The 23,303-nt window shown below is 43.4% G+C and overlaps 1 protein-coding gene across 1 annotated transcript; it reads left to right on the plus strand.

Moving 5' to 3' along the window:
- Positions 1 to 1,551: 1,551 nt before the first annotated feature.
- Positions 1,552 to 22,831, plus strand: LOC118410262 (neuronal acetylcholine receptor subunit alpha-4-like). The gene is made up of 6 exons (XM_035811820.1): positions 1,552 to 2,117; positions 8,299 to 8,438; positions 11,972 to 12,016; positions 13,030 to 13,139; positions 19,148 to 20,180; positions 21,330 to 22,831. The coding sequence occupies exons 1-6, from the start codon at positions 2,045 to 2,047 to the stop codon at positions 21,438 to 21,440; spliced, it is 1,512 nt and encodes a 503-aa protein (XP_035667713.1). The 5' UTR covers positions 1,552 to 2,044; the 3' UTR covers positions 21,441 to 22,831.
- The last annotated feature ends 472 nt before the right edge of the window (positions 22,832 to 23,303 follow it).

Raw genomic sequence — 23,303 nt, forward strand, 5'->3', positions numbered from 1 at the left:
AGAGTGAGTCAGTGTGTGTGTGTGTCTGTATATGTGTGTGTCTATGCGTGTGTTCATGTGTGCACGAATGTTTGTGTCTATCTACCGTAAGAGGAGAAATATTCGTTGGAGTTTCATGTTCGTGACCTTTTCACCGCAAACATTAAGGCACGTCAGATAATTCTGTTTTCTGTAACCCTTTATGAAAATAACAACGGCGAAAATGAATCCAGCGAACACCCCCGTTCCTCCTACCGCGAAATTAAATCCTCGCGAACATTTGTCGTTTTACGGTGTCTATCTCCCCCTATCCATCTCTCATTACACTGTTAGGGACAGGTACCAGTGGAAAGATCGATACTCCTCATCCTCGGTAATAGAAGCTCCCGATGGAGAAACTGCGAGGAAGAAATCAACTGCAGCAAATGTTCCCTCTGGACAAACAGTGTGAAAAAGTGCAGTTAGATCTAGTGCTCCCGCTGGTTAGGCTCCATTTCCATGCAGCAACGCAATAAAAGAGTCATCCACTGCTTGGATCATAAGCTAGTATTGTTACCACGATGATAAAGATGGATACAGATATTACGTATTACCCTTTGTGTTGATGTACGTGGCATCTTTTTATTACCCGGCCGTAGATCTGTGGAGTGTTCACGGTGCAGTTCAGACTTCATTATGAGGTAGCTTTTGACCTGGGGGTTTCCCTTTGAGACTGCAACCAAGGAAAATAGCATTAACATCGGCGTGTGGATCACGCGTGCCCTCGCTGATTCATTTGCAGAAATTCTATCAATATGGTAGCACATATTTCTCTCACCAGCGTTTCCAATATTTCGCATTCCTGGCCAACATATAACCACTGAACTACGTCAATGGTTAAGATCACTTGGTAATTAAGCTCGTTGACAAACTAGTTTCTGTCGATCCAAAGACTATATAGTTAATCTAACAGTAGGATGTAGCTTCAAATTCAAATTGTCCCGATCGAATCCGAAGGCAAAAATCAAATACAAGTAAGATACGTTTTATTGTCTGTTATGTCTAAAACGTGTGTTTCATGGTAGCGGTGTCACCGATGCTCAACACACCCGGCCTTACGTCTTATATTTTTGTTCCTTCCTAATCTTTTTCATGTACTTCATGTATTAAAGCTGATGTCAGGAACGAAGCTCGACTCTCGACAGCTTTAATTCCCAGCGCGTAATGAACCGCGCCATGATGTTATTAAAGTGGGCGGCCCTGAAGAGCAGCCGGCCATATGGGCCAGCTCTACGTCCGATGTGAGCTCGGGAAATTGGCACATTTGGCGAGGAAAACAGTTCGTCTGGGCTCGGATGAGATGGTGTAGAAAACTGGGCCATTTCTGGGCGGTACACTGGGTCGTTTATTGGGCTGTACAGAGGACCAATTTGTGGGACAATTTTCTTCTACGATGTTTTGGTTGCTGAAGTGGATCAGTCTCTCAATCACTGTCCTCCATCTACTATTGAAGTGTAGCCACATCTTCAGCAACTTAACTCTAACGCTGATGAGTGGATAAGACTGCCCGCTGTGGGCAGGGTGCATGGGCGCTGGCGATTCTTGATCTGGTTCAGCATGGATGGGCAAACTGCCCATTGGTATAAGATCATCATTACTTTAATGGCGAACCCCACATAATGAACGGCGGGGCTAGATCAGGTGGAGCAAATCCAATATTTGATAGGAACTCAAGGGAAGGCAGTATTATCGGGACTCCTGACTTCCTCCTGACGCGTGGTGTTGTGCGACCGGCCGTCCCCTAATTGGTTCAGCCAGAAGATCAACACCGTGTGGCGGATTCCTACCAGCCTGTGACGTGAAGGTGACGGCTGGATCGTACCACTCCAGGAGAAAAGGGGTGGCGTGTTCAGAAGCAAGTCATATTGATGACCTGGCACTCGGTACACTGGGGCGGGCTATAAGCTCCACTCCAGGGCGGGTGTTGGAGAGAACTGGCGGCAGCAGGAGCCTGCTAAATCCGGAACTGTACTCCGTGGAAACCCCGCGGTCTGTAGAGACGTGATAACTGACGGGTCGTTCCACCATGGCCGTGAGGAAAGCCCCGAGTCTGATGTGCACGTACCTGCTGCTGCTCCACCTGTGGTACGGGCTTCAAGGTACGTGTGCTTACCAGCTTCTTTATTCAGCAGGTCACATGAATGGGCACTGAATCTTTCTAAAAAAATCTACTTTTAATAGATGGTGAGATTAATAGATGATACACATTTCAGTAGTTGATTGTAGATGCTGTTGGGAAGGGGCATAGTTTTACAATTACATGCTTCGTAATTGAATCAAGGTACAGGTGACCATTCAGGTACCAGGTGGATCGGCAGAAGATGAGAGATTCGTGTGTATGGCGGGGTAATTGAAAAGGATATGACGGGGACTTTCCAACATCTGGCCCCCTCACGGGGTGCAGGCGATGTCAGCTCCACTGGGGCTACCGGGAATGAAGCTCGATCTCCCGGCTAGCTCGTACCCTGCTCGATCTTAACCTCTCCTACCTGCCGCTCAGATAGGAAACATTCTACAGGATAATCGCGCTACACACATGCCTTAAACTATAAGATTATTAATCCCTACTTCCATCCATCCCGAGCAGAAATGATGCTGTACGGTTCCCCGCTGTCTGATGAACAGCACATCTCGATATCGGGGCTCGCACCTGGCGCACCACGTCCATAGATTAGCCGCGGCACAACACGTATTACCCAAAGTGCCGTCAGCAATCTGAAATATGGGCCCGGCAATGGCACTTCAATTGCTAGTAAAAGCAACCCAACGTCTGATGTCTATTTCTGCGCCCGTATTTCAATGCCAAAGTCGCGCGGATATTTGTTATCGGACAGGTTCACCGATGGGGTAAGGCATAGAGGAGGTTCGCCATTCAGTCGTCTTGGCCTTCATTCTGCTGCTTAGTGTATCACAGGACACCAGGCGATAACTTTGTGCAATTGTGCAATTATTAAAGAAGCAAATATGGCTATAGACATGACGGGTCATGCGGCATACAAGTGCTGCACAGGAAATATGATACTGGTCATTAAGACTTGTGCAATGGAGATGGTGTTTCCATAGTCTCCGCAAGTTATCTATACCACACAGACAAACTTTTTTCACGTCTCAAGATAAAAACAACCCCTCTGTCGTCCACCCAACAGTGTTGTTGTATAGCAAGGACAGTCTCGAGCATACATCGTGCTGGTACTGCTCTGGCGCGAACTTCTCGTGTATGTACTGTAGGTACGGACTATCGTGTATGTAGTGTACTGGTACTGTAGGTACGGACAGCTGTCTAGTGTATGTAGAGCACTGGTACTGTAGGTACGGACTGTCTTGTGTATGTGGTGTACTGGTACTGTGGACACTGACTGTCTAGTGTATGCATTGTAGGCACGGACTGTCTTCTGTCTGCTTGCATTGTGCTGGTACTGCAGGTTGCTTTACAATATATGCTGCTGAGTCTAACTTTGCGCATTTGCACATGTACAAACACATTCGTCCGTACTCGTTCCTGTCCACCATAGCTGAACGCTGCCTTCCTCACTAATTGTCAAAAAAGTAATGGGAAGGATATACTTCACCTTTCAATATCCAATTTGTAAAAGACTTTGACGGATTCACCTACTCTTCTATGTTGTATTTTTCTCTCTCACACCGATCCACTCTCTCTACCTGTCTCTTTCTGTCTCTCTCTCTCTCTCTCTCTGTTATACATACACATTTCTAATTAAACATTAATGACGACAATTGATAGATACTTCAATGAACAGTTGCATGGTTAGGTTAACGTCCGTTACGAGCACTAAATGGCGCTTTAGGGACAATTTTTGGCCTAGACGATGTCATTGGCCATATAGTTTGAGTCACAATAGTTCAAACATGACATTTGCCATTAGAAATGATGAGAGAAAGAAGTATAACCTATGTACAGTAGACATGAATAACAATAATAGCAGCGGAAAACTCTCCTAACATCCGGATCCATTTTCTTGGGATCCAATGAAGTTGTTCCTGAAAGCGAAGTTAACATTTGGACATCTGCCACGATAGGATCACCGCCTAACTCCAACCGTACAAGAAGCACAAAACATGTATGTAAAGTGGATCCCCTTTTATCTCCATGTTTAACGACGTGCGGCCAGCTGTGTGGCCGTGGTATCTCCGGGAAGGCCATTCATTACTCCGGCCATTAATCAGTAGTCTCTGGACATCTGGACGAAGGTATTTCGGATTCAATACCAACTTAATCTTCCTTTGGGCGATGTTAGATAGTAACACACTATACAATAAAATGGATGGATAGACTTTCTCGGTCAAGCGCCAACATTTTATAACGCGTTAAAACAAATGAGAATTAATTGAAAGCACCTACGGAGCTCTGTGTTAACTTAATTAGACTTAAGAATGGTCAATCGCGCACGGCTGCTCGCTGATGACCGAGGAGATTTCTTCCGGCCGCATCTAACATTGCCATCATTTCAGCTGTAGAACCCGTCATCTCTACCGCTTTAGCTGCAGAACCCTGCCATCATCTCTACCACTTCATCTGCAGAACCCGTCATCTCTACTGCTTCCGCTGTAGGACACATCATCTCCACCGTTATACCGCTCAAGCTGCAGATCTTATCATATCTGCCGCTTCAGCTGTAGAATCCGCCATCTCTACCGCTGCTTCAGCCGCAGAACCCGTCATCTCTACCGCTTCCGCTGTAGGACACATCATCTCCACCGGTATACCGCTCAAGCTGCAGATCTTATCATCTCTGCCGCTTCAGCTATAGAATCCGCTATCTCTACCGCTGCTTCAGCTGCAGAACCCAGCATCCCTACCGCTTTAGTTGCAGAACCAACCATCTCTACTGCTTCAGCTGCATAAACCGTCATCTCTACCGCTTCAGCTACAGAAACCATCATTTCTATCCATGATTGTGTAATGCAGGACAAGTTGATTCTCGAAATGTTGATTCCCTATAGACGGCAATGTATAAACTGGTGAACCTATGGTTAAAGGGCCTATTTGTTTTATTGTTATTTTGTTGGAAAAGTCGGCCAGTGTGGACACAGATGACACCAATTATGCTGTTATGATAGGTATTTTCATATAGATGCCTCTAAAAAGTAGTTCCTACCCCGATGACAGCGGTGTAACCCATTGCGCCATTGGTCAGGCTGTAGAGGGCTTTCTTATGTTGGTGATTTTGCCGTAGAGGATTACCGCTTTACGAGCAGTTTGGACAGTTTGGGCATCACTGATCGACATCTAGAAGACCTTCCCTGTCCCGGGGATCTTGGTTTAGTTAGTTCCATCGATCGTGGCGGCAGATCGATTCTGTATTGTAGACAACGTTTGCTACCTTACGAGAACTTAAGCTGAAGAATGGCGGTGTGGCGCCACACTTAAGACATTGTTTGGTGTAATGTTGTCTTCCCAGTATACAGTATACAATCTCGTTCATACCGGCTCACAAAATCTCCTCCATACCGGCTCACACAATCTTCTCCATACCGTCTCACACAATCTCATCTATACCGACTCACTCACACAATATCCTCACATATCCCCCGTCTCACACAATCCTCCGTCTCACACATCCCCCGTACGTCTCACACAATCCTCCGTCTCACACAACCTCCTCACACGATCCTCTGTCTCACACAATCTCACCACACAATCCTCCGTCTCACACAATCTCACCACACAATTCTCCGTCTCACACAATCTCCTCACACAATCATCCGTCTCACACAATCTCCTCACACAATCCCCGTCTCACACAATCTCCTCACACAATCCCCGTCTCAACAATTTCCTCACACAATCCTCCGTCTCACACAATCTCACCACAATCACCTGTCTCACACAATCTCATCACTCAATCCCCGTCTCACACAATCCCCTCACACATTCTCCGTCTCACACAATCTCTTCACACAATCCTCCGTCTCACACAATGTCCTCCATACTGGTTCACACGATCTACCTCATACAGGCTCAGATAGTCTTCTTACATAAATCTAATGTAGGAACAGTATTGCTATTATGGTACAACCTAATGTGTAGGCTACATTTCAGTCTAAGCCAAAACTCTTGATCTGGTTATGTAAGAGCGATTGTTGTCCTTCCAACGCAGTAAGCAACAAATGCACCACACACCCCACCCCTCAGGACGTGCGTTAGACCGGGTATTACCAGATTACAACGCCAGGGAGCCCACACTGATGACAACCGATCGATGGTACTTGATATTGTGGTGGAAAGTGCATCATGGCAATCCCGGTCGGGGATTTTTAATTGATGTATTGTCCTTTCTAGAAAATTAAAAGGCAACTGAGTCCATAATTCCACACAGGAGTGAAAAGACGAACAATTGTCATAGTCAGACGCTCCACAGGAGCTGATCTGCTCACTTATTTATTCATGATCCCTGCTCATCTCACTTTGATGGCCTCGTTTATAATCTAATGAAATTATGATCCTGCTGCCATCAGAAACATCTGGGCTAGATTAACAAGAAAAGTAGATGAGTATTCTGTGAGGAACCGAGATGCCTTACAGGTCCTACAGATACCTGACACCGGCCATTGAACACAGGCAGTGGTCCCGTTCCTCCTCATCAATAGAGACAGAAACAAGGAAACGATTATTCCGTGTACCATATGGAGGTAAGATTGTTCTGATCGTCTGTGGGTTCCGCAGGGACCTGTGGCATCGGTTTTACAGGCCATGAATTATCAATTACGTTTTAATGGAATATGATATACACATTTGTCAAAAATAATCATTTGGTACATAAACAACTCAAACGTATCAATATTCATATCCAAAGCTGCTGGATGTTCTCGTCACATTTTCTTATTCATTTAGATTTTTTTCGCCATGCCTTGCTAATCATATCTTGCAAAAAAGCATAAGTAAAATGGAAATGGTAAACACAAAACAGCATTAGCTTCAACTGAAAGGACACAGATTGAAATCGAAGATTGAAACGTTAAATTCACATTTCAAGAGATCACATAACCACAACCGCACGTTAATTGTCATGACACATGATCTTATCAAAGATTATCTATCTATCTCCATCTATCTGTATATCTATCTGCAAATCTCTATCTCTATAGTATTTTTATCTTGTACCTTGACATTACAAATTCCTGCCAAGTGTGCGCATGTATATATAGCGTAACCCATAATAGCGTAGATAGGGTTTAGTTTTCTAAATTTTGAGATGATTTTAAGATGCACGACACCATCCTTACTTACTTTGTTTCTCATACAATGGTTGAGTAATGAATCAATTATTGTAATTTCTTAGGAGTTACCTCCCGATCATTAAACGGTTTTATAGGTAGGGGTAAAATCACTTATGCAAACGACAGGAAACTGATAAGAATCAAGTGACTACAACGGAATGAATTGCTCTAACTTATTTTTCTCACTCATCTCCGTCATTCTAACATGGCTTCAAATATAAATTGCACACTGCAAACATAACAAAGGAAAGACTATATCAGCAGCGTGATTTCCTCATCTATATACGCAGGTGATATCTATGTTTGACAGGTGTAAAATAAAGCTTGTCTGAACGCGACCATTGGATCCGACTTACATTTGAACGAGACGAGGAGCGAACAAAGAGCGTCCAAAAGTGGGACATTTTCCTCATTTCCTGCCGAAGCCAATTGGCGCGGCCGAAATGACTATTGATTTGCACCGGTCCGACCCGTCAAACGTGTTCTCGCACAGGCGCACCGTTCCAATTCCCGCCTATTGTACGGCAAATTGTGCCCGGTGGAGCGTGATGACACCGGAGGAAATCCACAGTAGACCTGACCATCAACTGTTATGTAGTTATAGCGATGGGATTACAACCACAATTTCGGGTGCAAACTCATCCGTTGGTAGACACTCCACCGCAGTCCTTAACCGCTCCGATGAGCTATGACTCAAGCTGACGACTACGCGTACTTGCCGAACTAAAAACTTCAGTTATAGATAACTTTGCACAGATAATGGATAACTTTATATGTAACCTCCGTATAGGATAGTTTAACTTACCAAATACGTATATACAGATAACCAATCACATAAACAACAACACCGAACTTACATTGTTGATTATTGTTGGAACCCTCGTCAGAAATCGTAACAAATTGTAGCCTTTATATACCGAGTTCACACTGAAGTAACCATGTATTTAATCTTTTGTTCCACTCAGAAGGACATGCAGGAGCTTTACAATTACATTCAGGTCCTTACTGCCCGTGTTCGTGACATTCACCCTGCCTCCTCAGGTGCAGATACGTCCAAAGCGGAGGAGAAGCTGTTCCGGGACCTTTTCCGGAACTACAACAAGTGGATCCGGCCGGTGATGAACGTCAGTGACAACGTCACTGTCACGTTTGGCGTGTCCATATCCCAGCTGATAGACGTGGTGAGTATTACTGCATGCCTGTGTGGTGAGTATTACTGTATACATGTGTAGTGAGTATTACTGCATACATGTGTGGTGAGTATTACTGCATACATGTGTGGTGAGTATTACTGCATGCCTGTGTGGTGAGTATTACTGCATACATGTGTGGTGAGTATTACTGCATACATGTGTGGTGAGTATTGCTGCATGCCTGTGTGGTGAGTATTACTGCATACATGTGTGGTGAGTATTACTGCATACATGTGTGGTGAGTATTACTGCATACATGTGTGGTGAGTATTACTGCATACATGTGTGGTGAGTATTACTGCATGCCTGTGTGGTGAGTATTACTGCATACATGTGTGGTGAGTATTACTGCATACATGTGTGGTGAGTATTACTGCATACATGTGTGGTGAGTATTACTGCATGCCTGTGTGGTGAGTATTACTGCATACATGTGTGGTGAGTATTACTGCATACATGTGTGGTGAGTATTACTGCATACCTGTGTGGTGAGTATTACTGCATGCCTGTGTGGTGAGTATTACTGCATACATATGTGGTGAGTATTACTGCATACATGTGTGGTGAGTATTACTGCATACCTGTGTGGTGAGTATTACTGCATACATATGTGGTATCACAGGGTAAAAATCATGTGTGAGTATCCCACTGTGTACATATGTATGTGAGTGTCCTCCATATATGTGTGGTGAGTATTACTGCATACATGTGTGGTGAGTATTACTGCCTAAATGTGTGGTGAGTATTAATGCATACATGTGTGGTGAGTATTACTGCATAAATGTGTGGTGAGTACCACAGGGTATATATAACATGTGTGAGTATCCCACTGTGTACATATGTACACAGTGTCCTCCATGCATATGTGGTGAGTATTCCCGCATACATATTTGGTGAGTATTCCAGTGTATACTGGATACCTGTGTGTGTATCCTCCATACACAGGTGCATTTCTCTACATATGTGGTGAGTACTAGTATACAGGTACATGCACGCTCTGTGCATATCCCAAATACCTACATTTACGTGACAAGTAGAAATTATCCAGTTGTGGGATCCCAGATGGTAAACGCTTCAATGATGTTATCTGAGTGTGCAACGTGATGCGATGAAGATGTAAGTTTGAATGTTTAATATATGTCTAGGGATTGACATTTATACATTTAACTTTATATGCTCGTAGCTTGGGGGATTTTTCACCATCACTAATGGATTTAGGTCTACGTAGGTCAGGTCTACGTATTGCTATCGAACTGCCTGAATATTCAGAGGAAAGCTTTGTTGATCTTTACACTTTACACTTTTTTTACACATTCTCGAAGTATACATAGAGCATCAAAGGACTCTGTGTTCCTGGATTGGTCTAATGCCTTGCGTTTTTCTTGATCAGGTTTTGCAGTAGTCTTAGGAATATAGAGAGAAAGCTTCTTTAACACTAGGTAACGGATCATTGCATTAGCGTTGAATTATAAGACCGGGTATAACGCCATAAGGTAACATACATATAGGATGATAAGACAGCTGCTGCGTTCCCTTCTGCATGCTGACCTGGTGACACCACAGATGCGGTACTCTACTTTCCCAGTAAATCCAGATTGTGCCAGGGATGGTCTCGGATCGATCCGGGATTACACGTCATCTTTTATCCTAATCCTGCCCGAACACGCCGCGACCCTGTTCATCAAGACGGTCCCATTTTCAAAAGGCTGGATTAAGGTGGTATCTCACTGCACTTGGGGTCCCGGTGCGGCACTACGGCTTCAAAAGATTACTCAGTCATACTTCTAAGTCATACTTTTACGTATTACGTAATATCTAAGTTATAGATACTTGGCGAAAATAACACGACAGTGCCACAGTGAACGAACCCCTCAGTGCCACACCGGTATCCCAAGTGCAGTGAGATACCACCTTTACTGACAAACGTGCATCAGTCGTTACCGCTGTGGTGGTTCAAATCGAAGAAAATCAACCCTGACACAAAACTCTTACCTTATTGCAATCTCAACTATTGACGAAAAATGCCAGGAAGAGTAAGGCGAGGTTCAAATGTGAACATGAAAACGCCTGGAACTAAGACTGTACGTCTAGTAATTCATTTAGTTAATTATTTGTTTATCTATTTGTTTATTTGTTCGGCTGAACAAACAGCCAAGGTTGCCCAACTAGCTGTTCGCTATCGGAGCTAACCTACCGGTACATTGGAAGTGAATGGCGATAACTGAAATCCATCTGAATATCACGCGTTTCTTTAAAAATAGGCGTTTAAATCTGTTACAGGGGACATGTATTCTCTGTGAATAAAACAGGCATTCCCTATAGACGAAGCTATAGACGAAAATTGTATTCTCTATGATCCTCTATAGATGCACAGATTTCCCACACGAGGAAGGAATCATTCGTTAAAAACAACCTCACACGATGGATATTATTTTCATTCCACTCACGACCCGGTTCAAAGGTTTTGTAGAGAGTCTGATGATTCATGCACCTCGGTCCTGGTGCAGGGCTGTCCAATGAATTCGCAAGGTAAAAATATAACTATGGTTTCGGGCAAATTTTGGAAGCTCGTGAATTGTACATCTTCAAAGCGTTAATCCACAAAATGAGTGAGAATTTACCCTTAATAGAAGACATAATGGCAATTTCATTTCAACCCATGAAAGATAGGTCACTTCTGTCGAACAGGTAACGGTACACCTGGTAATCATATAGTACCACATACAGGTATTGAAACACGTAAATGACGTAACAATAACGCCCCATTTGTTATATCAGTCATATTCTGATTTAGTCTGAGGGACGAGGCTGAACGTCCTGGAGTACACCCCCTCTATCTCTGTACGTCATTGCCTGTGAAAGGGAACATCTAAATGTCCCGGTGGGGAGTTCTGTACCTGGCAATAGCTATGTCAGCAAATGCTGCATTGCATCAAAACTCTGCATGCTGCAATTATACTTGCTGACAGTGCTATCAACAAGTAAAATGCTATCTGATGATCGCCCCAAACCACTTAAGAACACCTTGAAGCGGCGTCTGTTACAGGTGATAGCGCTAACAGGTTTTAAGAACGTTCGTGCAGCACGTCTGTATTCCGTATAGCGTACCATCATCGCGACAGGGGTAGGCAATGTGGCAGTAGAAGTCGATCTGCTCATTGAAGGAAACAGTAACTCAAATAGCCTGGAAACTCATGGCTGCTGTCATATTGCTCCTTTGTTGCTGCTTTGTTTCCACTCGTCAGGCGACCTAGATAACTCTATAGCTATTCATTCGACATGACACCAATAAAAGTGGCGCCTAAAATACAAAGAGCTAAATTGATGCAGATGTATATCATAACAAGTATCAATATTCTTAAGGTAATGAAATCAGCTGAATATGAATATGTAAACATAAACTACACGAGCTAGATGTATTGTTACTGATACTTACATTTTCTTTTTATTCATGACATCGTATATGAATCATAATTTACGGTTACATATGATTGCTAACGAATGTGTATTTTTCCTTTCAGGACGAGAAGAACCAGATCATGACGACAAACGTCTGGCTCAGGCAGGTCAGTTCAAATGTCTGGAGTCCATTCTAGCTGGTCCCGAGTACATTAATATTGTGAAACAGTAACCTGTGATATGTTGAATGTGGTATGGTTATGATGAGGTTCATCATCCAAACACACCGGCAGCCACACAGTACAGCACATATTGTTATCTACGGTTATTGTGCGATACACACACAGGTACACAGGGAAAGAGAGAGGAGGAGAGAAAAATATTCACACAAAAGGGACGGCTGATGAAATAAAAACATGTTTTGTGTGATTGCATATTCGGGAGTAGAGCCATTCTGGCGCCTGGCCTCCCACGTGACGCAGCTTGCCATGCATGACTGTGGTTCCCACGCACTACTTACTGCCTATTGATATGATGGATGCTCTCTCCTCGCCCAGTCACTGGCGCTCATTATATGAGCCTTTTCCAGGCCTTACAATGAGGCTGGTGACCTAAAACTGTAGGAGGTGATGGAGTGGCCACTTCACCAGAACAAAGGAAGTAAAAGATCAGCAGAAATAAGCAGACCTTGCCCGGGACAAAAACTGAGTGGAACTGCTTTTATTAAGTCGTTGTTACTACCTATATTTAGATGGAACCCTTTTCTACTGGAATGATCGTGGCCACTTCACCAGATCAGCAGAAATAAGCAGGCCTTGCCCGAGACAAAGACTAGGGTCTTTGAGTCGAAAAGCTTTTATAAAATCGTTGTCACTACCTGTATCTAGATGGAACCCTTTTCTGCATCTTTTGGTTTGGGGGTTGAATCAACTTCGATACATGAATGATCATGGTCGAATGAACCTTGTAGCTCACTGCAACCTCGTAAAGATAATGTCGTAATATCACATCAAATCCATCTTAATTTAATGACACACTTAAATTGATACTTTACTAGGGTGCCGTGGTTCCAATCGCCCACTAGAGAAACATTATGAAATTAAGTAAGTCATTGCAACATGAAATCTCACGTACACACATATCATGTGCCTAGTGTCTAACTTTTCTGTGGTTTGACCAGGAGTGGAACGATCACAAGCTGCAGTGGAACCCTGAAGACTATGACGGGGTGACAGTTCTCCGGGTCCCTTCCACCGATCTCTGGCTACCGGACATCGTTCTATACAACAAGTAAGTTCTGATTAAAATCTTGATAGGTAATATTGAGTCATCCGAAACACTCAAAACCGAATAACAACTGTAATGGACGCAATGTATGGAAACTTCCAATAAGTAATTAAAATCGAACATGATTACACAACAACTGTAACGTTAACGGATACAATGACTATAAACGTACAAAACTATAACGTTAAATGTAAGGACAATTCTAGTTTACTGTAGTTGTTGCATTTCACTTGTAACTCCACAGTATAGTAATTTCGCTTGTTCTTTTCAATTACGTCTTAGTTTATTGATAAATGCTGGTGCCGTAATGACGACCTTTTGTGGTATTTAATGCCTCAGCTAACCATAGCTTACCCGGGAAAGTATGACTTAGGCTGTGCACCTACATTTACTACCAGTTTTTGCATCGATCCAACCTTGCGAAATGCCAACCGTTGCAATACAAGGTCCAGTCAGACATTAGGGAGCTTAAGCTTAACAAATGGAAAGAGCAAGACCAATATTCGTTAGTGGCACACATCGGTTACTTCTGGTCTTTCTGTAGTCCAGCCGAGAAGTAAGATATGTACATATTTAGCCAGCAGAGCTATATACGATAAGGATATTTTGGCAGGTAGTACTTGAAGTTGACAAATCTCGTGAAGCTCACATCAGGCGTAATGCAGTTTTCTCGAATAATATCTACGCGGAGGGCTTTTTAGCACCCATTAGAGAATTGGGAGATGCGGAAATTCATAACTCGTCAGAATTTAGATTACTAACCACAAAGAGTTTAGACGTTGGTGGTGCGTATTTTGACATCCTGCATGGTGTTGACGCCTGGAGGTAATCACACAAATGGATGTGGCAGACACACTTAGGTGGGAATTGTTATGTTAGATGTGTTGTCAGACTGAGCCCGGCGCGTTCTCCGTATCACCATAAAGATGGGATGTTTGACCGCTCCATTGAATGGCTTAGGCAGATTTGACCCGTAGATGTGCCGTGCTGGAGGTTTATTTTGTCGTTAATATTGAGTCAGTCAGACTGAGAGATGAGAGAGATTCAGCCGGTACAGCTCTATAATTGTGCTCTGCGTATCTAGGATTACTAAAGTACCACAATGTAACATATATGTAACTCACGTACAGCCGTTACCTCTTGTTGTTAACCGGATCCACGTTACTGTCGAATAGAACACCAGGCAAGGTTATGTCGAGTTTTAATCACATTTCTTACATTCAAAGTCTGTTAACATATACCCTGCAACAATCATAAAAACTCTTACTGATATATCAACGTGCATACATGCCGTCTGACTGTACTTGTCAGTGGAGTGATGCATACAAGGTAATACGATTGGCCATTTCGTCACCATATAAATATGTTGCTACCGTCCAGTTCCAAAATGTGCACGTGTTAGTTCTTCTGCATGATTCCTGTTCTGTACAGTTTTCCTGTTTCGGCCAGTTTACAACATTTTGCTGTTTGCCGAGGCGACGCTGCGGTTTGACGGGCTGTTACTACCCCCCTCCTCTCTCTCAAAATAGATAGACCTACAGATGGAGAGTGAATTCATTTGAACCGTATGTCTGTTTAGACAGCGGCACGTGGGGTATTTTGTAGTCTCCGGCGAAACATCGGAATACTGCCCAGACATCTACCTAGACATCACATATGACATGGTCATTAAGCCTCCCATTGTTCTAACAGATGAGCTTCACCGTCCCCTTTAACATAGTTGTCTTAGGTACACAACATTTGCTTTCTCTGCCGCTCTGCTCTGCCCTCTTCCGCAGGGAAAAGTCGTCATCTTGTATATTTCTCGTATGAATTTATTTCAACCAGAGACAAGATAACTTTGCATTGATGAGTAACTTCCGAAACTGTCAGTAGTACGTAGGGATGGGTACTGGTACAATGCACCGGTACAACCCGCTACAATTGCTTGTTGGACCGATCCGACAAAAGCGGACCTAAAAATCGGTGAACCGGAATTTGGACCGGATTCTGGCGGACAGAGGAACGAGTACACCGCTGACTTGCAGGAGGCTAGGAGGAACGTGTAAGTACCTCTCAGAATGCTTTGTCACGTTAGTGAGTTCTGTAACTAAATACTGCATTCATTTGCTTCACTGTACTCGTAAGCGTGTGACATATTGAACATAACACGGAAAACGGAGTCACGATGTCAAATAGACATTTTCGAAAACAATCGAGGAAAAGTCAACGCCAAACAATTAAGCACCAAACCACGACTTCATTCTTTTTCCCTTTGCAACAATGTCTTGATAAAGAATATGAAATATGAGAATAACGGGGACTATGACCTGGCTTCGTAAGTATGAAAGTTGAGAAGTTGGTAAGCTAAGTTCAACGTACATAATGGCCCTGCCCTAGCTGTTCACTGACGCGCTAATCATTAACTCTGGTTGTGCGCCCCTCGATCCGGGATGTCCAACAGATGACAGATGATTAGCATGAATTCGCTTCCCAAATGACCTGTAAGACCCTGCATGTCTTAAAAGACCAGATTGAGATGATACGCTTCCAGGCGTTCCATCAGATTCATCTTCAATTCATCATCAGCTCCTCCACCGGGCTCCTTGTAAGGGTCAAGTGGAGGGTCAGGCATGGCAATCCAGCCGATCCATCATCAAAGAGACCCGGGCGGCCCTGTAGGCTTTGAACTGCCGACACTGTAGCGGCGTGGCACTTTCGTAAACTGTTGCTAATGGCACTGCTTTGAACCCGAAGGAGTTCTTGGCACTGATCCAGAAGCAACTTTTACAGTAGCAAATCCCTTACCTCTGCATGGTGTCCACAGTGACATGGATGTGTTTGCTGGATAAATACAGATGTAGATACAGATACGAAAATACAGGTTTACATTATGCTCTAACATAAGATGTACCAGCCTTCAGTCCAACATCATGTCGTAACCGCGATGGTACAATAAGGACAATTGACATTTCGTCGTTATCCAGGCATGTAGGGGCAGTCGTAGAGTATTCGTGGAGCACCTTCATGATTCGTATCTACTACTAAACAGAAAAATGTGCCTGACATGTCACTGAAGGTTTCAACTAACTAAACCAACTAATCCCCTTTACTCCCAACCGCCTTTCTTCATAAGCAACTCCCTTCTCCCTTGCCAGGTTGCGTTGCTGATGACCGGACGTACATTACTGTGGATGTGGATGTGGAGATGCAGCACTACGTGTCTGCTGAGAATCTGCAGGTTGTTCAGAACGCCTCTGAGGGACATGTTGCGAGTCCTGATGCCTCCCCTTCAATTGCTCGAACCTCTTAGCACCCACGCCACCATCTGACTTTCACCTCCCATCATTTCAGGATTTTCAGAAGCATGTTGAAACTTGTCCAAAAGTATCGTGGTGGGAAACACAGCAGCCCAATAGACAATACTAGTGTTAATACGGGTAAATTCCCCACGTGTCTCCGCACACGTGGTTACACAGCGTTTCCCTAAATGAGACTAAATGTTCTTAGATTCTAGCTATAGTACATAGTTCAACTCCCATATATATGCAGATTGCCATACATTGTATTACTAGTATGTATCTGTTACAATTGTCGCACAATAACGTTCGTGTTCTGTGATCATGTGGACCGAAGTCAGGGGATTAATGGACACCATAAAGGAATGTTAAAGATAGTCATGCGGCTATTTGCAATTTATGCGAATTTTCTTCAAGAGCAATAGATATGACTAACCATGCAGGATATATTTTAGATACACTAATTTTTCTCAAGACGTACGAATTGCTAGTAAGGCATTGTAACGTTTACTTTATCGATGTGTATTGCAATAAATACATGTATATATCATATTATGTACCTACTTGCTACGGATATGTAATGATTAAAATATAGAATATACTACTTGAAGACATGAACCAGCAGATTTTTTATTATACCTATACTTGTTATCTCACCTGGAAACGAATACTTAAGGTTACTACTAAGGTATTTAGCATGGTATACTTCATGAGTCCAAAGTATGATACCATTGATATTGAAATGTTTGCAGAAAAAATTGTTTCACTAAAAAAAAAGAGATGCCCCGAAGCTTGTTACAACATATATCACAGTTGTTTTTACAACCGTTCAGCTACACCTACTAGTTCTAGCATTATTATGGGACATGGTGGCAAAACATGCGTAAATAAAAGGTGACGACACTTTGTCTGTAACAGGCTAGTCAATTTTCTAAAACTAGCTTTTTATTTCTTCTAGGTTTAAATCTTCCTTGCTATTTGGTATGTAATTTGTATGTAACTTCTGGCAGCGTACCCTTACAGTGCCCTCTGGCGATCCCGGTCAGAGCTACACGTAAGCAACGTAAGCCAGCATCAATAAGAACGCGATTTCAACAAACCATCATCTGATAGCCCCTACCGCGTCCGTCATTACTCGGTGTTTGCCATATTGATATAGGCAAAAAGACTCAGTTGTATATTGGAGCTAATCTAGTTATGATCTTTGCTTGTTAGTAATCTAAACTGGATATTGCTTGTGGCCAGTAGTGATCAATGCTCTCTGACTGCGGTAATGAACGAGACCACAGAACCGACGGGGTTATTGATCACCATAAATCTCATTTTGCACCGCCTTGTGGGTAGAGAATGTGCGGCCATGATACCATCGAGCTGCCGTATTCCCGTTCTGTTCACCTGGTCAGAAGCCATGCTGCAGTATTAATGGCGCTTCTTAATTGCGTTCACTTTTTATCGAAAATCGAACGATGTTGCTCTGATCCAGCCACACAAGGTAAAGATTGTCGATACTTTACCGACTCAGTCATTCACGTTCTAAGTAGAAAAGATGTCATGGCTCGAGCCAAGTGCATCCATGGCAAATCCCCGTACTCTAACTGTGTCTAACGCAGAGCGTGGTACTTGGTGCCCGTGAAAGCAGTATTTACACACTGTAAAGGCACAACTGGAAAGCCGATTCTAAGTTCTACGTCTCGGTACTCATTATATATCGGAGAGGTCAATATAAGATGACCTTGCCTTGTGTAAACTATGCTCCAATTGTCTTCTGCACGGTCGATTGGCGTTTACCGGCGTTGATCATTAATCTCCATGTAAATCCGATAAAACAGGAAACAAAAGACTTGCTGTCCTCGTGAAAGATAACCTGCCTGTTGAAGTCAAATCGTTCCGTTCCGTTTAAAAGACGTACTACAATATAAAGACCAGGTGGTTGTGGAGATAACAATTCACTGTCATGTAATGCCTGCCAAGGGATTGTATGAGACAAGCCAAGTCGATTCGAACAAAGAGAATCTATGTGCAGATAGAATGATTAATGTGCAGGATGCGCTGTTGAGTCGGATGGACTAACAGTGTTTCATCAACTGTGAAACAAGATCCCTTACTTCTTGTGAAGTTTAGAGCCAACACTTCCTGTTGTCGCCTCTGTTATTCAATCCCCCAATGCTACATAATCAATACCTCGTATGTAAGGTCTAATAGCGTTTCGCTAAGCTACCTTACCTGGTAATCACTAACAATCCAAGAAACCGTCCGTTCCTACAGTGATGTCGCAGCAGGAATGGCTGATCAGTGAAGACTATACAGTGAAAAAACACAGTTTGATTGTCGGCAATGGCAGGACAGATCTTTATCGTTCGTAACTGTTGATATTCTAAAAGAATTCCCACGCGACCAGAATCTGATCTCGACTGCCGTTAAAACCCAGGAAAAATGTCCGGGGCTGAAACGGAAGCTAATTAACTTACATGCAACAAACACCATTTAGAGAAATGATAATGACCAATTCATAACAAATACGTAGTGATTATTGAAAGCTAACTACATATAACACTAACACCGAACTACATTTCAAATCAACTTTATGGTCCTGATACGGTACTTGGATGACTACGGCGTCATTATGCTCTCTAGTCGAACTATTGTTTTAGAAACATGATGATTTTGGTTTGTCATTTGTCAGCTGTAACGAAACGGTTATTAAACATGCTTGTTGATCCCCCTGTCTTGCAGTGCTGACGGCCAGTTCCAGGTGAAACAACAGACCAAGGCAGAGGTCCAGTTCGACGGCATGGTGTTATGGGTCCCTCCCGCCATCTACAAGAGCGCATGCGCCATCGACGTGCGCTACTTCCCGTTCGACAAGCAGAACTGTAGTATGAAGTTTGGGTCCTGGACGTACGACGGAGCGCAGATCGACATGAAGTTCGGTGCGATGACGTATGACGGCGCGAACCAGAGCTTGGAGCACCAGATGGAGAGAGAGGAGTGGAGTAACGGGGAGTGGGTGCTGGAGGACGCGCCCGGAGCAAGGAACGTTGTGAAGTACGAGTGCTGTCCGGAGAAATACATCGATATCACCTACCATCTCATCATCCGCCGCCTGCCGCTCTTCTACACCATCAACCTCATCATCCCGTGCCTTCTCATCTCCTTCCTCACGGTCCTCGTCTTCTACCTACCTTCCGACTGCGGGGAGAAGATGACGCTCTGCATCTCCGTGCTGCTGTCTCTTACCGTGTTCCTGCTGGTCATCAATGACATCATCCCATCAACCTCTCTGGTGGTGCCGCTGATCGGGGAGTATCTGCTCTTCACCATGATTTTTGTGACTTTGTCCATCACCTTGACGGTCTTCGTGCTCAACATTCACCACAGGTCACCTAACACTCACAACATGCCTGTCTGGGTCAGGAAAATCTTCATTCAGACCTTGCCCAAACTGCTGTGGATGGAGAGACACGAGGTCCAAGTATCGGCCTTTGATCCCCTGGACATCTTCCGAGAGATCATACAGCAGGAGATCAGAGAGCAGGAGCTGCGCGAGGTCAGACCGTGCCTGCACAAGGTTCCCCCCGGGATCGCCGGTTTGAAACCTCGGCCGAAGAGCATGGACCTGGAGGCCGCGCTTGCCCAGAGGAAGGGCACCCTGGCCATTTCCCGCCAGCGCTATCTGGACGATCCCATTCTCCCCGAGGTGAAGGAGGCAGCAGACGGAGTTATCTACATCGCAAAACACCTGAGAGACAGGGAACGGAATCAAAATGTAAGCCTTCTTGTCTAGGTTTGTACACGCGTATTCGGAGTCGACTTGGTGTACACTTCGCCGAAGTCCGACTCAACGGAACAAAAATGTATGGTACCCTTCTCCCGGACTCGACTAGAGAAACTTCGACACCATGCTCAAATCAGTCTTTTTGTTGGGCAAGTCGCATTTTCTTGAATGTGTGTAAATACACTGAGTCGATTTCCGGTGTGTTCTGTAATGATCAGGCCGAGGATTATATGAAAGTTAGTGAAAGCACTTGGCGCAAATATGAAAATTTGTTTCTTACTCTTTATGCCATAATTTGTCATAAATTTTTGGTATCGGTCTTCACACCGTCGGCGCAGCTGGGCATTCCAAGTTTATCTCCAGGCAGATCTAACGGTGGCATAAGGAGTTTCAACTGGCATAAGGAGTGTTCGGACCCACCGGGAGATTGGTTCCAAGTCACCACGCAGCCCCGTGTGTTAACAGATTGAGTCGGAGTGTACTCCAAGTCGACTCAAAATTGCGTGTGTAAACCAGACTCTACTTCTGTATGCTTAGACACTGTGTGCATTGGTTTGTCATTTGAGAATTGAAATTCAGTATCGTTGAGGTAAACAGAGTGAATCGAAAACAGCGGGGCACACAATTTTTATTCGAGGACGTAAATGGGGCACGCTACTGTACTCGACAAGAGGACCAAGTTCCAGCAAGCGGTTCCTGATGCTTTCCGTCTATTACACTAACCCACTTTCAATATCTGCTCAGACTCCCCTACCGAATCTTTCACGGTCTTTACACCCCTGTCACATTATCCACGATCTTCAGGCGTATCGATGGAAGATCGTCCATATTCAAGATCTACAGAGGGTAGCGCGTATTTTTCACCTGATAACCGTCCCTGTCACATATAAGCCATAATTTGTACCCTGTACAATTGTTGTGCAATGAAGTTATTATTATAAGCGAGGCTCGGGCGATCGCCGCAGAATCGTCGTCCGATCGATTTTCGCCAAATGTGACAGGGGTATAAGGACATAACATTTTTCCATATCGTCTTGCAGTTGGAGCAGAAGAACCTTATAATACGTCTAAGCTATGAAGTACATCGTCTGCATGGTATATTGATACGTATACATTGCTTTGTCTTCTTTTCTTTTACAGATTGAAAAGGACTGGAAATATGTTGCCATGGTTATCGACCGAATCTTTCTGTGGACGTTCATCATTGTTTGCGTCGGCGGTACCTGCGGGTTGTTCCTACGGCCATTCTGAACATCGTGTACTGACGTCAGCCACAGGGAGACCTGTGGATTTTCCTACGACTTCTGACTATCGTAGCACTTCAGTCAGTCAGTACAGTACTGTGGGTAGGGTGATGTAGCGTACTTGCAAAACGTTTCTTCAACACAGTGATAGTGTGTAAATAGGAGGACCAGTTTGGACACGGTGTGTTAACTGTGCTCTACATTATTTTTATATAACGTTAATTCTAGTCAAAAGTAGAGTGAAATTTAACTTCTATGATATAGAATCATGTTGATAAAAATTGGCATCAACCCACCTGCATCTAAGGACGTCGTTCCCGTGGACGCCTTCACGCCGTGACGTCAATGCTGGTCTTCACCGTGGGGCAGGGGACACATCATGACGTCAGCTTCTCGACTTACACCATAATCAAACAATGCAAATTACTAGTCTGGTTTTGATAGAAAGCTAATACATGAGTACTAGTACCCGATACGGCTATATGTATCGCATAAGGATAGCAGTACGGATTGGCACAGGCGTTCTGGATACGGTTCCATAACGATAGGGATAATTACTGAGCAAATGACAGCCAAATAATCCGTGCACGCAATAACTTCTCAATTGCGTTAAAAGACAAAGTAGCACAGACTTCGTCTTTACATGTCTGTGATTCTCAACATGGATTTATGTTAATATTAATGATCTATGTTGATGAATATTCGCATCTCAGTGCCAATACGGATGAAAAACGCAAAGATAGACAGAATGGATAAATCAAATTTTAAAGGGTAAATTGATATATCAATTTCTAATTTCTAACCTCCAACTCCAACAAAGGCCGTTATTTGCTGGCCTGTCGCAGAATTCAAAGTAGGCCATGTTTGTAACGTAAAGGAATTCTGTTACTAGTATGTCATTCCGGTTTTACCTAAGTCTAGTTCTAAGATTCTCTGGTTCAAATACGTAATAAGCAAGGATCAAAAGCAAGTCCTTATGCGTTCCGTACTGACATTTTTTTTGGCTTAGGTAAACTTTGCGTCCGAAGAATCGCTTTATTTGTTCGATAACCGAGCTGCACAACAGTGGGTCAAGATAAAAACGACTTCCTTGGCTGCAAATTTTACCTAAGGCAATGTCAATACTTAACTCGTACGGAGTTGATATACGCATAAGTGACACCTCCTTAAATCGCCCGTTATTTTATATACCTTTGGTGTTTTAAGCATATCCTGTATCTACCCCAATAAAGTATTAAGTCATCCTTCTCCTGTTTGTTCTACGGGTTAAAAGAAATAAACACAAGACGATGGATATACATGTGTCAATTATTTCGCATCGAAGAACTATAGTTTACTCCTTTTTGAATGAAAGGATCTTTCCAACTGTGAAAATAAATACAAAATTGAATATGTAAATGGCATTGTCGAGTCTGTACTTCATGTGTTACCTCATCTCAATATCAGGATTAGGGTCAGGGGTGCGGGTCAGTAGTTTGGCTAGGGTTATTGGTTGGGTACGCCAAATAGGCATGTAACATATATAAGTTACTGAGAAAGGGAGGGAGGAACAATGTAGAACAAAAGTATGCAAATGATACCTAATTTGCATGGTGAAGAAAAAGTACTATAAGTACATAGGGGTAAATGACAGGAATTTCATACCTTGGAAGTTCGGTGAAGGTTTAACGTTACATCATTAAATATAAATTATGCTATTCATGACTTAATTTTTAGAATTGAACAAAAATATTAGAATAGCCTTCTTTGTTAAGATAATTTGCAACATTTTCATACTTTGGACAAATGTTATTTGGATGTGAAAGATGATCAGCTTATATGATTCATACCATTGAGGACCTTATTTACATAATCAATTACAGTAGGCGCC

Source organism: Branchiostoma floridae, chromosome 2, assembly GCF_000003815.2.
Source record: "Branchiostoma floridae strain S238N-H82 chromosome 2, Bfl_VNyyK, whole genome shotgun sequence".
In the NCBI taxonomy this organism is placed as follows: domain Eukaryota; kingdom Metazoa; phylum Chordata; class Leptocardii; order Amphioxiformes; family Branchiostomatidae; genus Branchiostoma; species Branchiostoma floridae.